This window comes from Sceloporus occidentalis, unplaced genomic scaffold, assembly GCF_023333645.1.
Source record: "Sceloporus occidentalis isolate IW3139 unplaced genomic scaffold, rSceOcc1.0.p SCAF_6, whole genome shotgun sequence".
NCBI classification, from domain to species: Eukaryota; Metazoa; Chordata; class Lepidosauria; order Squamata; family Phrynosomatidae; genus Sceloporus; species Sceloporus occidentalis.
In genome coordinates this window covers 62,653,310-62,668,187 of record NW_028316986.1, presented here as the reverse complement: position 1 = coordinate 62,668,187, position 14,878 = coordinate 62,653,310, and the positions used below count along the sequence as shown (strand labels likewise).

The window sequence follows — 14,878 nt, the reverse complement described above, 5'->3', positions numbered from 1 at the left end:
GTATGGTTCTATAGTTGCTACAGTCTCTTGTGTCTTCTTTTTTTGTGGATGGGGATGTATAGTGATCTTTTCCAGACTGTTGGCCATCATTTTGTTTTCCATATCTGTTGACATATGTTGGTTAGCACTAGAGTTGACTGTCAATGTGGATTGCAGCAGTTCTATTGGAATATCATCTGTTCCTGTGGACTTGTCACAATGCATGTTGTTAATATTATATCTGCTGGAACGGAAGAAATCTTTTTCTTTTACACTGTGATTATATTAGCCTAAGGAGTTTATCACATGAGGTTTTAAATCTGCTCTTAAAACCTTGAGAATATCCATTTGGCCTTATTTATTGCATGGCATCATCAGCATTTCATTGCTGCTTTGCTGTTAGGGCAGCCATTTTCATTGACAGCAAACACTCATCAATAAGCTCCCAAACACACTGCTCTAGCATTTGTCCTCAAGTGCAATAACTGCACGTGGCAATTCCAATATTGATTTAGTGTCAGTGTCTCCTTCCTTTCCCCTCCTCTCACCTTTCTCCTTCCTCCTCCCTATTCCAGAGCAGGCTTCTCCCATCCCCAGCTTGCCAAAAAAGAAATGACTGTCTCTTTGCAAGGAGACACTCTCATTTCTTCTTTAGTGGTGGTGGTGGTGGTGGGGGGGGACACAGAATGACTGTCTGCTGATAAGGAGACATTCTCATTTCTCCTCTGACAAAGGGAGGGGAGGAGAAGTTGGCTCTCCCCCTCCAGAAGAAATGACTCTGGAATTGTATTACTGTACAAATAAAAATAAAGCAAAAAGGGAGAATGGTGTGTTGGGTAGGGTATAGACCAGGCAAGTGGGATTAAGGAGGAATGAGTAAGAGAGAGTGCAGGGACTCACAATAGTGCAAAAAGCTATTGAAGACAGGTGTAGTAAGAAAAGCTCCAAACACAGTTTGCTTTCATTCTCTTTTAATAACATGAATGCAGCAAGACCAAGGTGAGATTGAGCCACGTGTGATAAAGTCTTAAATAGAATTATTTGTCTGCATTAAAGAATCAATGGGAACTTGCTATGTCAACACTTCCATAAATTCCATTGATTCAATGAGTCTACTCCAGTTAGGGTTAATAATTGAATTTAAGTCTTATGTTTTTTAAAATGCATATTTGTATTCTTGTGGTTTTCCTTGCATAGATCAGAAAATGCTATGTATATAGTTAATTTGTTTTTGTTCTTTAAAAATGAGGATGAAGTTTGTTATCTTTTTTAAAACTGTATCCTGGCTTTCTCTCAGTATCGGTCCTAAGGTGGCTTACAAAGCACCCACAGAAGTAGGTTCCCAATTTTGTCTTTCATCCGACCTTGGAAAAGTTGTGTGCATTTGAAAGCAGTCATAGACACAGTTCAAAATTTAATGGACAGTCTGCTTCACACAAGCTTCACACAAAGCTAAAACTAAAATGCACATGTTGCTGGTGGGATGGGGAGCATCATGTTTGCAGGTACCATTCTTGAGTCCAATTATTAGCCATTTTGTTAAATTACTTAGGTTATTTAAAAATGAAATTTAGTTTTGTTTGTTCCCTGGATTTTCAATTTGCATCATAGGAAAAATAAATCTTTTGCAACTCCTTGCAATTTATTGTGAGGTAATAATATTATATTGTCTTTGGCAGGTTGTCAAGTTATTAAGCAACAAAAGATCACAAGCAGTTGGGATATTAATGTCCAGTCTTCATTTAGATATGAAAGATATCCAGCATGGTGAGTAAATTTCTCTTAGATTGTTCAATAAAAATAATTTGTATTCTTTTTCACTTGAAAGGCCCTGGTAGCCTTCTTTGTTAATGACATCCCTGCTCTCTGTCTGTCAGTAACATGGTATATTGAGTCCACTGAATATAAGCCTATAGCGTTTTATCTTAAAATCTAAGTCTTCAGGAGGACTCTGTTAATAACATGTCCTATATGAATCCCAATAATCTGAATTGGAGAAGAACATTTCATTCAACTTGAGTGGTAGATAGTCCCAGAATACTAAATCCTCTGGTATCCTGATGTTTTAGAATAAAGCTCTGCTGATCCCATCTTTCAAGAACTGTAATTGGAATTTAAATGTTTGGTGGTCTTCATTGTGCTTATTACCTTCCTTTTTTAAAATTCAGATTTTTATTTGCCTTATAAAACACATTGTGTTCTTTAAAAAGAAAAGAAAAGAAGACTGAGAATGGTAGTATAATCTTGAAAGTTTCATATCTGCAGACATCTTTTAAGGTGTCTGTAATTCTTCCCTCTCCATTAACATTAAAAGATGGCTTTACAAAAAGGTGAAAATGGAGCTATATTTATACTTGCAGTGCTCTCCATGCCTGCTAAGGCCTTATAACAGATTTAAAGCAGATGGAATGAAGCTGAATAGTGCCAGCTTACCTATTAAATAAATATGGCTTCGAGTAAATTGCAGACTTCATAAATCATGGAAACATCTTCCTGACATTTCTAGCCTACCTATTTTAATTGTGAATTTCATTTGCTCTTTTGTGGACCAAATTATACACAGGATGAAGGTTGCTGTGTGCTGTCAATTTATGAGTAACATTTAATCACAATTTAAGCTTTTATTAAGTTGTTTTCATGGTTACTAAACTTCCTCAAGCTAAAGCATTTAGGCTGGTAGTCGCAGATTGAGGCGCCAGTACTGGCGCCAAGAAGTACTTGGTATTTCTAAAGCTGGCAGATGTAGTTCAGTTAAGTCATAGAGTGAAATCTGAAAACAATGATATGGTCCTTTCCTTGAGTCAAATATTCAGCTTGGTTTGAGTTAATAATGAGAACCTTATGAACAAAGGAGTCCGCCTAACATCTGTGTCTGTGGTAAAGCCAACACAAGTTGATTGAAAATTTGCTTGTTTAACATGCAGAGCTAACAATAATAGGGCATGAATGTCAGTCACTGAAGGGGTCAAACAATACTATGCTTAACCTTTTATCCTATTAGGATTAAGTGGAAGTAATTGTTCCTTTCTACAAAGTCTCGTGCAGTACTTTTTTAAAAAACAACAACCCTGCATTTGAATTTTAGAGAAGATAATTTATTGCTTAGTACAAAGAGCATTACAAAATTGACCACGTTGAAGTTACAAAACAAAAAGGTACCAATTAACCGTTGGTGTCATAACAAAAAGCATTTTATACTATCCTCAGGTTTCTATGTCAGTTAAGATGGTCTCCAAGAACTTTTCTCTACATCTGATAGCCTTCATCACAAATGCAGAGACCATTTCTTGCGAACACAACATTTGAATTGTAGTAGTCTTTTCTTGATGATCTGCATTTATTTATGAGGGACTAATTTTTCCCTCTAACATGATACATATAATCCTATAGTAATATAAAGTGAACGGAATTTGTGATTAACAGAGAAAAGTGCACAGGTAGCAAAGCAGAAAGTCAGCACCAAGCAGGCATACCTATATTCCCACACACTGTTGCAGTTTCTTAATAGGCTTTTAGTTTCCATTAACTTCAAACTCAACATTCATCCTTTCAGTGCTAAACCATCTCTACTCAACAGTACAAGAAAAGAGTTCATGGTCCAAAGTAAACTTGAGCCACATTCATGAGATGAAAATAGGAGTGAGTTCCCCAAAGCATTCTCAGATGAACTCTAAAATCAGAAGACTACAGATGGTTTTTCAAAGCCAGCCTAAAAACTCAGAAAAATGAGCCCCATCTTTTCTCTAACCCCTTAGAAATTAATGGATGGGACTCCATTAGCAGAAACTCTGTTTGATGTTTATCACACTATACTCTTAAAGTGCTACTATTCCACTTTGACTCCTCTAGCTGCCTCCTGTTGCATTCTGGGATTTGCAGTTTTAAGGAGGGGTATTTAGAATTCTCAGGCAGAGAAGTTCTCTGCCTGAGAATTCTAAATACCCCTCCTTAAAACTGCCAATCCCAGAATGCAACAGGAGGCAGCTAGAGGAGTCAAAGTGGAATAGTAGCACTTTAAGAGTATAGTGTGATAAGCATCTCTGTTTATGTAGAAGTAAGGAGAAAGAGGCCATGATATTAATTTGTGTAGACACTAGTGAAAGGAGTCACACAGAGACATGCTTCTCCATGCTTGTGTCACAGCAGCATTAATATTTCATGTAAGGTGGCAGGGAATCCTTTCTTTATAATATGACCCTCAGGAATTGGCTTAGAGGTGAATTTTGGAAATCCATAGGGATGTGGGACATGATCCATTTAGACAGGCAACACAACGTTTGTGGACAATGGGGGAATCATTCAAATTGGTGCTAAGCCAAAATAACTGGCTCTACAATTTTCATATTTTGTAAGGGATGAGGGGAAAAGCCCCTCCCATCCTCCATCCCGTTCACTCACAGTTCTCAGGGTACCAACTGCCACATGCATGTGGTGGGGCACTTGTTGCCATGAAAAAATGAACCAACTCTGATTTCTTGTAATATTTGCTTTTAAGCAAAAACAGGATAAGTTGGCCTGAAAGTGTTTACCTCACATAAATGGCTTATGTCTTCTGATTTCCTTTCTAGTTTGCCACCAAGAATATAAAGAATTTGAGTTTTTAAACATTTGGAAAAATTACTTTTAAAGGTAAAGGTAGTCCCTTGGCATGAATGTCTAGTCATAACTAACTGTAGGGGGCAGTACCCATCTCCATTATTAAGCCAAAAAGCCAGCGTTGTCCAAGGACTACTCTGGTGGTCATGTAGCCAGCATGACTGCACCAAACACTGTTAACCTTCCCACTGAAGTGGTACCTATTTATGTACTTGCATTTGCATGCTTTCAAACTGCTAGACTGGCAGAAGCTGAGACTAGTGACAGGAGCTCACTCCATCATGCAGCACTCGGCCCTCAAACTGCCAACCTTCCAATCTTCTGATCGTCAGAATTGGCATCTTAACCACTAAGCCACTGCATCCCAAAATCCCCCAGCTAATGTGATCATTTTCCTTTCTGGTTGTGAATTTCTGTACTCCTACAAAAATAACTTCTCCAAACAGTCTTTGGAATCTTAACACCATAAAGTTTTCATGTTCCTTCCTTTACAGTAATATTTGGAATCATGTGGCCATCCAGATGTTGAACTGGTTTTAAACTGATGTTGAATATAGTAATAATAATAAATAGAATAATTGAACTGAATAATAATAATTGAAGAATAATTCCCAGCAGCCCTACCCAGCATGGCTGGGAGTTGCAATCCAGCAACAACTGGTGAAGAATTCTGAGAGATATGCTCTAAAAACTCTGATGATTCAAAGCCCAGATCTAGACAGTATTGCCTTCTGAAGCAATAATTTGGAAATAATTTCTGTTTCATCAGTTTATAGAGTAGAGTAAGATGGGGAATTTAACCATTTCAGGATGTCCTGGGCTATCTGAAAAGCAGCTGGTGGTCACTTCTTTGTCTGTATCAAAAAACTTTTCAGTACCGCTTTGCGTCAAATCTCTTCTAGCTCACCTTTCTGGGCCAAATGGAACATTTCTAGCCAAGAACAATGAAATAAAATGCACCCACTGGTTTTTATTCTCTGGCAAGGTCCTTTCCAACTCTGTGAATCTGTATGGCTCATAGAACTCTGTCAGCTAACGCATTCTACATGTGGTAAGGATAGAGATGCTGTAAATAAATACATATAAGCAGGCCATATGGGTTTCTTTCTTTGAATTGGTTTCAGGAAAGCAGTTTCCAAAAATCTACCTTTGTTTTTAGATTATTTTAAAAGGTTTGGAAAGAGGTTTCTCCATAAGCAGACACATTTGCTGAATTCATATTTTTAGTAGTACTTTTAAAAATACATTACTGTTGCTAACAGATTTTCTTTTCGAGAATAGTGGAAAATATTATCCCATGTTGTTCATTGCCACTATAAAAATAAGTTTTTGAAAATAATTTTGAAGTTTCATTTAAACTTTCTGATATGTATGCATATCTCACCAGGCTTGTTCACATCAAGCCAGTGTTTGGTGTTACCTGAACAAGCATTGTTAGTTGTTGCCTTCTCCATGACCCCTCAATCCATTCTGGGAGGGGGATACCTTTGTGATTTGATGGGCATGCACAAACTAGACTTTTCAGATGGATTAAAATCAGTGTGGCCTGAGCTAAGCATGAGTAGACAAATTAAAGCTGAATTTAGATTTTTTGATCCCACTCCTTTAGGAGAGTTCACAGAAGAGAAGTAAAAAAGAAAGTCTCCCAATTGAGAAGGAACATTATAGAAAATTTCAGCAGGGTTTGGCTTACCTTATAAATAGGAAATCTGCTCAATATTGCCCAGATTGATTTTGACAATTTCACTTCATATCTGAAAGTCTGATTGGTATCACTTATAATCCCTAACATTTGTTTCACACCAAGTCCCATGTAAAATGGCACTAAAACAGTATTTGTTTACATATCAAGTGGGGGGGGGGGGGGGGGATGAAGTTTTCCAAACCTGCATGAAAATGGTCAGTAGGTCAGTATAAATATCAAGCCAATCAAAATCAGTTTATAGATGTGAATCTTACAACAACAATAAATAAATACATAGGGAAATCAGTATTTGTTGAGAAAGTTCCATTTTGTTTTGTCTTCGACTCTGCTTTGGGTGTTATCTTTGTATAATATTATTCGATATGATCTTTGTATTATTTATTCACAGGAGGTTTGCCCTTGCCTTCCTCTAAGGCTGAGAGGGTATGAATTGCCCAAGGTCACCCAATTGGTTTCTATGGCTGATCAGGGATTCAAACCCTGGTCTCCCAGAATACTTGTCCTACATTCAAACTATTCTACAATCTCTATTTGAATATATTTCCCCTCTAAAATTACATATTACCACAAATCCAGAATTTTTAAAAAATGTTTCTGCCTGCATTGTGTATACAGTGGACACTTGTTACACACTGCGATTTAGTTCCAAGATCCCCCGTGGATAACAAAATCCATGTATGCTGAAATCCCATTAAATATAATGTCATAGCAAAATGGCATCCCTTATAAAAATGGAAAATGAAGGTTTGATATTTGAAATTTATACTTTTTTTTAACATTTTCAAACCGTGGATGCTTGAATCTGTGTATAAGAAATCTGTGTATAAGAAGGGCTGACTGTGGTTTTACTTCAAGATACTTTATTAGCAATGGAAAATTGCAAACCATGAGCTAGCTCCAATTGTTAGTCCCAGCTAGAATTAACTGACCAAACTAATGGCATCATTTGATTCAGTGATTCCACTCTGTTTAGGAACAACAATTGGATTTAGGCTTTTGACTTCAAGGGTTTGCTTCTTGCATTATTTATTTATTTATAGAATGTATTTGTTGCCTCTAAACCTACCAAAACCCCTATGGTAATGTAAAACAGATCACAGCTTTATTAAAAACATTAAAAATGAACAGATGAAACAGATAAAAACATTAATTTTAAACTATCTCTCTAGATAGATAGATAGATAGATAGATAGATAGATAGATAGATAGATAGATAGATAATTTTTATTTTTCTATTTCCCACCTCTCCCTGCGGATTGAGGTGGGATCACATCAATATCATCAGTACAGTTTACAAAATACACAACAGCTTAAAAACAACAGCTTAAAAACAACATTATATAGCAACAATATATAATAAAATACAGTACAAACAATACTAGTCAGCCAAGGTGTTGTAGTAAGGGAAACAACGCATCTGATTCATCTGTTTTTCCATATTATCAGACCAGGTGGGATTCTTCAGCTAAAGCAGGTCGGATGGATATGCCTGCTGGAAGAGCTCCGTCTTTAATGCCTTCTTAAAGGCTTCTAATGATGTAATAAGACGGATCACTTCCAGTAAGCTGTTTCATAATTTCAGAACTGCAGCTGTAAATGCTTTTTGGGAATTAGTGACCAATCTGGTTTTTTTGTATTCCAGCAGTTTCTTCCCTGAGGTTCTGAGTGTGCGGGGCGGATTATGTAGGGAGAGGCGTTCCCTTAAGTAACTCAGGCCCGAGCCATGTAGGGCTTTAAAGGTAACAACCAACACTTTGTATTGCGCCTGGAAGCTAATCGGTAGCCAATGTAAAGATTTTAATATTGGTGTAATATGATCCTATCTCAATGTTCCGTGATCAATCTGGCTGTAGCATTTTGGATTAACTGAAGCTTCCAAACTTGGTAGAAAGGTAGCCCTATATAGAGCGCATTACAGAAATCTAAATGAGAGGTTACCAATGCATGCACCACTGCTTCAAGGTCTTTCTGAGCCAGGTAGGGGTGTAGCTGGTGTATCAACCGAAGTTGGTACGAAGCACTCCTGGCCACCACCTCCACATGCAATGTTAATTGTAGAGACGAGTCCAGGAGCACTCCCAAACTGCAAACTTCATCCTTTAGAGGAAGTGTGACCCCATCCAGGACAGGTTGGCAAATCTCCCCACCCAGCCCAGGGGTTCCTATCTCAAGTACCTCCGTTTTCTATGGATTCACCCTGAGCTTGTTTTCCCTCATCCAGCCCATTACCGACTCAAGACAGGCGTTTAGAGGAGAGATGCCATCCTTGGTCACTGCAGCAGTCGGGGACATGGAAAGATGAGTTGGGTGTCATCAGCGTATTGATAACACTGCACCCCGTGTCTCCAGATGATCTCTCCCAGTGGCTTCATGTAAATATTAAACAGCATGGGAGACAGAATGGTGCCTTGAGGTAGGTAGGTAGGTAGGTAGGTAGGTAGGTAGGTAGGTAGGTAGATAGATAATGGGCTAGAACAGACCAGAATAAAAAACCAGCTTCCAGCATGGCATGCAGATGATACATGCCCCCAAGATGCCCAGAAGCCAGCTTCAAGCCACCCAGCTGTTTACATGGGGGCTGGCTTCCGGGCACTCCGGTAGCATGGTGTTTATATGCCACATGCCACCAGAGCACTGGCTTCCTGCTGTGGCAGGGTGGAAAAGCAGGCTTTCTACTGGCGCAAAAAGGAGCGGCTACCCAGCTTTCTCAGGGGTATCTTCTGTTTCGCCCCAATATACTCCTGTAGATCAGGAAGAGTTAGTGGCATTTGTTGCTGTAGTTCTTGGGTTTTTTAAAAACACTGTTGTTATGTGCCTTCAAGTCATTTCTGCCTTATGGTGACACGAAGGTGTACATATCATGGGTGTTCTGTGGCTGAGAGAGAGTATGACTCATGCAACATGGGTTTCCATGCCTGAGTAGGAAATTGAACCCTAATCTCCAGACTCATAGTCTAGTACTTAAACCACTACATATCCAGATATTTCTGTTGTACCAGGCTAGTTTCTGGCACCAGCTGCAACATTTTATTCCCAGTCTTGAGTGAGGTTCTTATTATTGTCAAGGTTTTTTCTGCTTCTCTCTCTCTCTTTCTCTCTGTCTCCTACAGTGGGACCTTCTTATCCACAGACTTGCCATCTGTGGATTTGAGCATCTGCAGGTGGCAAGCCTGTATTGTCCCCAAGAGCAGCACAGATGCAGCTGTCCCACCATTGGGGACAAAATTCCCTCGTCCCCTTCCTTCCCCTTTCCTTCCCTTCTCTCTCCCATGCCCTTCTTCCTTACCTGATTCCTTCCTTCCTCTTCACCCTGGCTTGGCCTTGGGGGCAGAGTCTGTCTTGACTCTTGGAGCCCCAGTCCCCAGGCCCAGCACCTGGGATGGAACTTCTAGGCCCCAAGACCCAGCCCTAGCCCCAGCTCTCTCGGAGCCCCGTTGGCTGAAAAGCACTAGTGCAGATCCAAGAAATTGCTAAAAACAACACCCTCAGAATGGAATGAGTGAATATGGAGGAGACAACAACTAATAAAACTCAAAGAACTATACTTCAAGAACTATAATTTATAGTCACTTTTCACTTAATGTTATTGTATTTTCCCTTGGTTAGTGTTCCCCTAGATTTCAAGCACCTCCCACTTTATGTAGCTCCTGTCCCAGCTTTTTGTAGACTGAATTTTTAATACTTCAATATAACTTTTAGTATTTGATCAAAAATCCAGTTGCACTTTGACTAAATTGAATTTCTGCTTGTTTGGTTGTTCCATCCACTCATACATGTGTTTTTATAGCCTGTTCCTGAAAGAGTGGATTTTTTTTTTTTTAAAAAAAAGAAGGTTTAATACAGTAATAAAATGAAAGCTTTGTTCCATCCATCCATCCATTCATGTATATTTGTAGTCTGTGCCTGAAAGAGTGGATTTTTTAAAAACAGCCCACTATAGTCCTAAAATGCATGCTGTGCCTGGATTTATATCCAGGTTTTTAAGTAAGTTGAGTTTCCATTATCTTATATTTGGATTATCAATAAGAGTTTACAGATGATTAATTGTCTACAGAATAGAACTATTGGAAAATTTACTTGATTCTTTAATAGGAGACTCCTGATCATTAAATATGTATCCTGTATTAACAACTATATTTAATGTTTAGGTTCACTTGTTTTTCAGAAAAGCCTAAATTTCTTAACCAGTAATGTCATCACATCAAAACAGATTAGTAAATTTTGCAAGACTAAAACTGTTTTTCTTAAGTAGACATTCATACCTTGTCTCCTTAATACAATTTTCAAATTTAAATAAACTTTGATTATGGAAGATAGTGAATCTCAATGTACTCAGAAACTTCCACAACACTGAATCAGTAAGCAGCTAAGCACTTCAAGCTTTAGATCATTCGGAATTCAGATAGATTGTTGTTGTTGTTGTTGTTGTTGTGTGCCTTCAAATCAACTCTCATTTATAGTGACACTATCATAGGGCTTTCTTAGCAAGCTTTATTCAGAGGAGGTTTGGCATGGCCTTCCTCTTAGGCTGAAAGGTCACCATGTGGGTTTCCATGGCTGAGGAGGGATTGAAGCTCTGGTCTTTCAGAGTCCACCATTCAGACCACTATACCACACAAGCTCCTAAGGTTACAAACCTATAATAACAGACTGCATAGGAAATAAATTCAAATCCAGCACTATTTATACAGTAGTTGTGAATGTGAATGGAAGTGCATTTGAAAATATTTTGATTTTTTTTTTGGGGGGGGTGGCTAGCTCTGTAGCTGTATTGATCAACACTCACCCCTCCATATTTGCAGCTTTGATATTTGCAGATTTGATCATTCGCAAATTTGATTAATATGTTCTCTCTAGGAATCTCTAGGTCCTCCAATGCAACTCTATGGTCAACTTTAAGTAAAAGTTGCACAGAAAGACCTAGAGATTCCTAGAGAGAATACTCAACTAGACATTTGTAGCTCCTCCAGCACAACTCTATGGTCAGTGTCTGTCAAATGCTGGCCACAGAATTGCACTGGAAGACCTAGAGATTCCTAGAGAGGTGTCCTCTCAGGTAAAAACATAGTGTTTCTTGTTATTTGCGGTTTTCCCATATTCACGGGGGTCTTGTGCCCATAACCCTAGAGCATATGGAGGGACAAGTGTATTTACCTACTAAAAATCTTGATCTATAATTTAATGTGTGGTACCGTGTATAATATTTCTTTGAGGTTTGTGAATGAGTAAAGAAAGTGCTTTGATTCCCCTTTACTGAACCTATCTCTTTTTGTCTGCTGTAGCGAGCAAATACGATCAATGTTTATAGGGATGTAACTTGAGTTGTCTTCACATGTTAAAACAGAAAACTTCAAAATCATTCTTCTTGACACTGCTCATCATGTGATAGTAGGCTATTCTTAGTCGCAGACACTATTTGTGAATTTTTGGAAGTGGTTTGTGCATATTTCTGTAGAATATTCACTGTTGGAAAATGTGGTAGCTCTGTGTCTGAATGTGGGGTAAGTGCCACAATGGGAAAAGATAGTCATTTTCCACAGGCATAAACATGTTAATTATATATTGTTAATCCATGATTTAATTTCATTTTCCACAGTTCTGTCACAGTTTTCCATTGCAGGCAGAAGAGGCACTGGGCTGGATTCACAGTAATGTTATATGAAGCTTGGCTCCACTAGGAGATTGCCATAAGGGATTTGGAGGTATCACATGTAGTTTTTGCCCTGCTTGGCAGCTGGCATGTCTACCACATGCCAAGGTCACAAGTTGGACCTCTGAGATTCCTGCTAATCTCCATCAACATTATCCCAACTCAAAGGCTAGAATCCATGTGAGCTGCTTAATAGTTGTATCCCTCTCTTATGCCATAGTGAGCTGCTTAATAGTTGTATCCCTCTCCTATGCCATACTAAATTCCATGACCTGTAACCAAAATATGTTGTTGACATTTGTTAACAATTTCAGCCTGCATATAATTATTGTCTAGGACTTGTGGTCTGTTACTGTGACTATAGGTAAAATAAGAAGCAGAATCTCAAATGCAGCAATCCTGGTCTGTTACAGGTTCATTGGTTTAGATTAAAATGTCTACAAATATGTCTCTCTGTGTGTGTATTATAATGTTGTGTAATATTTGTTAAGAATTGAACATTTTTGAAATGGCAATGGTAGAAATCATAGAATCATAGAGTTGGAAGAGACCACAAGGACCATCCAGTCCAACCCCCTGCCATTCAGGAACTCATCCCTGACAGATGGCTATCCAGCCTCTGTTTAAAAACCTCCAAAGAAGGAGACTCCACCACACTTCAAGGGAGTGTGTCCCACAGTCAAACAGCTCTCAGTCAGGAAGTTCCTCCTTATGTTTAGGTGGGATCTCTTTTCCTGTAGCTTGCATCCATTGTTACAGGTCCTATTCTCTGGAGCCGCAGAAAACAAGCTTGCTCCGTCCTCAATATGATGGCCCATCAAATACTTAAACAGGGCTATCATATCACCTCTTAACCTTCTCTTCTCCCTTAGTCTTTCTTCATATGGCATGATTCCCAGACCTTTCACCATTTTCGTTGCACTCCTCTGGACACACTCCAGCTTGTTAACATCCTTTTTTAATAGTGGTGCCCAGAATGCTCAGTTTGATTTCAAGCTAATATCTGGACAGTTGAAGTTACCCATCAGTACTACACTCCTCCTTTCTGAATGTGTGATAATCTGTTCTAGAAAGGTATCATCCAATTCCTCAGTCGGATTTGGGAGTCTGTAGTAGACTCCTACAATATCATCCCTGTTGTTTTCCTCCTCTATAATTTTTATCCAGATGCTTTCTACTTGGCTTACACAATTTACGTCCTGGATCTCTTCACAGGGGTAAACATCCCTGACATATAATGCTATTTCTCCTCCTTTCCTGTTTGCCCTATTTCACGTTAAAATGTTATACCCTTGTATTACTACATTACAGTCATGAGACTAGTCCCACTAGGTTTCAGTGAATAGATTATAATATAATTATATTGTATTTCCTTTGTTGTGCTATGAGTTTAAGTTCATCTTGCTTATTTTCCATGCTTTGTGCATTAGTGTAGAGATATCAAAGACAATGAGTCCTCCTCCCTAGCTGCTTGTGTAAAGTTATTTTCCCCCTCCTCCTGTTGGGTCCTTGAGCTATTTGCCTTTTTCCTTCTATAACAATTTGACTATTATCTCCAGAACTTGATGTACTCCTGCCTTCCAAAATACTGTCTTCCTCCCTACATAACAGTTTAAAGCCCTCTTATCTTTCTAGAACAGATGACCACACAGTCAGAAAAGAGAAATGTAGTAGTGATGGGCGACTTCAACTATCCTGATATTTGCTGGAAGTCAAACTCAGCAAAATCCTCAAGGTCTAGCAAATTCCTCACTTGCCTGGAAGACAATTTCATGGTCCAAAAGGTGGAAGATGCAACAAGGGTTTCAGATATTTTGGATCTGATCCTAACCAACAAGGGTGACTTGGTTAAAGGGGTGCAAGTGGTGGGATCCTTAGGTGGAAGTGACCATGTTTTCCTGGAGTTTGTTATACAATGGAAAGGAGAAGCCAGGCATAGTCAGACATGCATTCTAGACTTTAGGAGAGCAGATTTCAGTAAACTTAGAGAAGTATTGAGGGTGATCCCGTGGTCAGAAATACTAAAAGATAAGGGAGTTCAGGACGGATGGGACTTTCTCAAAAGGGAGATACTGAAGGCACAATTTAAAACAGTTCCAGTGAGAAAGTAAAATGGGAGGTGTCTCAAGAAACCAGGATGGATGACTAAGGAACTTTCAACTGAGCTAAGTTTTAAATGGAACATGTATAAGAAATGGAAAAGGGGGGAAATCACGAAAAAGGAATTCAAAGAAATAGCAGGCTCGTGTAGGGGTAAAATCAGAAAAGCTAAAGCGCAGAATGAACTCAGGCTTGCTAGAGAGGTTAAAAAGAATAAAAAGGGCTTTTTTGGATATGTCCGCAGCAAAAGGAAGGAGAAGAAAATGGTAGGGCTACTGCGTGGAAAAGATGGTAAAATGCTAACGGGGGATAGAGAAAAGGCAGAATTACTCAACACCTTCTTTGCCTCAGTCTTCTCAGAAAAGGCAAAGGGTGCTCAACCTGAGGATAATGGAGCAGAGGACAGACTACGGGAATTTCAGTACAGAATAAGTAAAGAGATAGTAGAGGAATACCTTGTTAATCTAAATGAATTTAAGTCTCCAGGACCAGATGAACTACATCCAAGGGTACTAAAAGAACTGGAAAATGTAATATCAGAGTCATTGGCAATCATATTTGAAAATTCCTGGAAAACAGGAGAAATCCCAGCAGACTGGAGGAGGGTAAACGTTGTTCCCATCTTCAAAAAGGGGAAAAAAGAGGATCCCAACAATTATCGTCCAGTTAGTCTGATATCAATACCAGGAAAGATTCTAGAGCAGATCATTAAACAGAGGGTTTGTGAACATCTAGAAGGCAATGCCATAATAAAAAAACAACAACATGGGTTTCAGAGAAACATTTCATGCCAGACAAATCTGATCTCTTTCTTTGATAAAATTACCAGCTTGGTAGATGAAGGGAAT

The 14,878-nt window shown here is 38.8% G+C and overlaps 1 protein-coding gene across 1 annotated transcript in view; it reads left to right on the top strand.

The window, feature by feature from the left end:
* The window catches only part of FMN2 (formin 2), a 231,538-nt gene that overhangs the window by 98,539 nt on the left and 118,121 nt on the right, over window positions 1-14,878 (top strand). Inside the window, exon 7 of the mRNA XM_089529847.1 lies at window positions 1,659-1,746. Coding sequence (XP_089385973.1) covers window positions 1,659-1,746 — 88 coding nt within the window. The remainder of the gene's footprint in view (window positions 1-1,658; window positions 1,747-14,878) is intronic.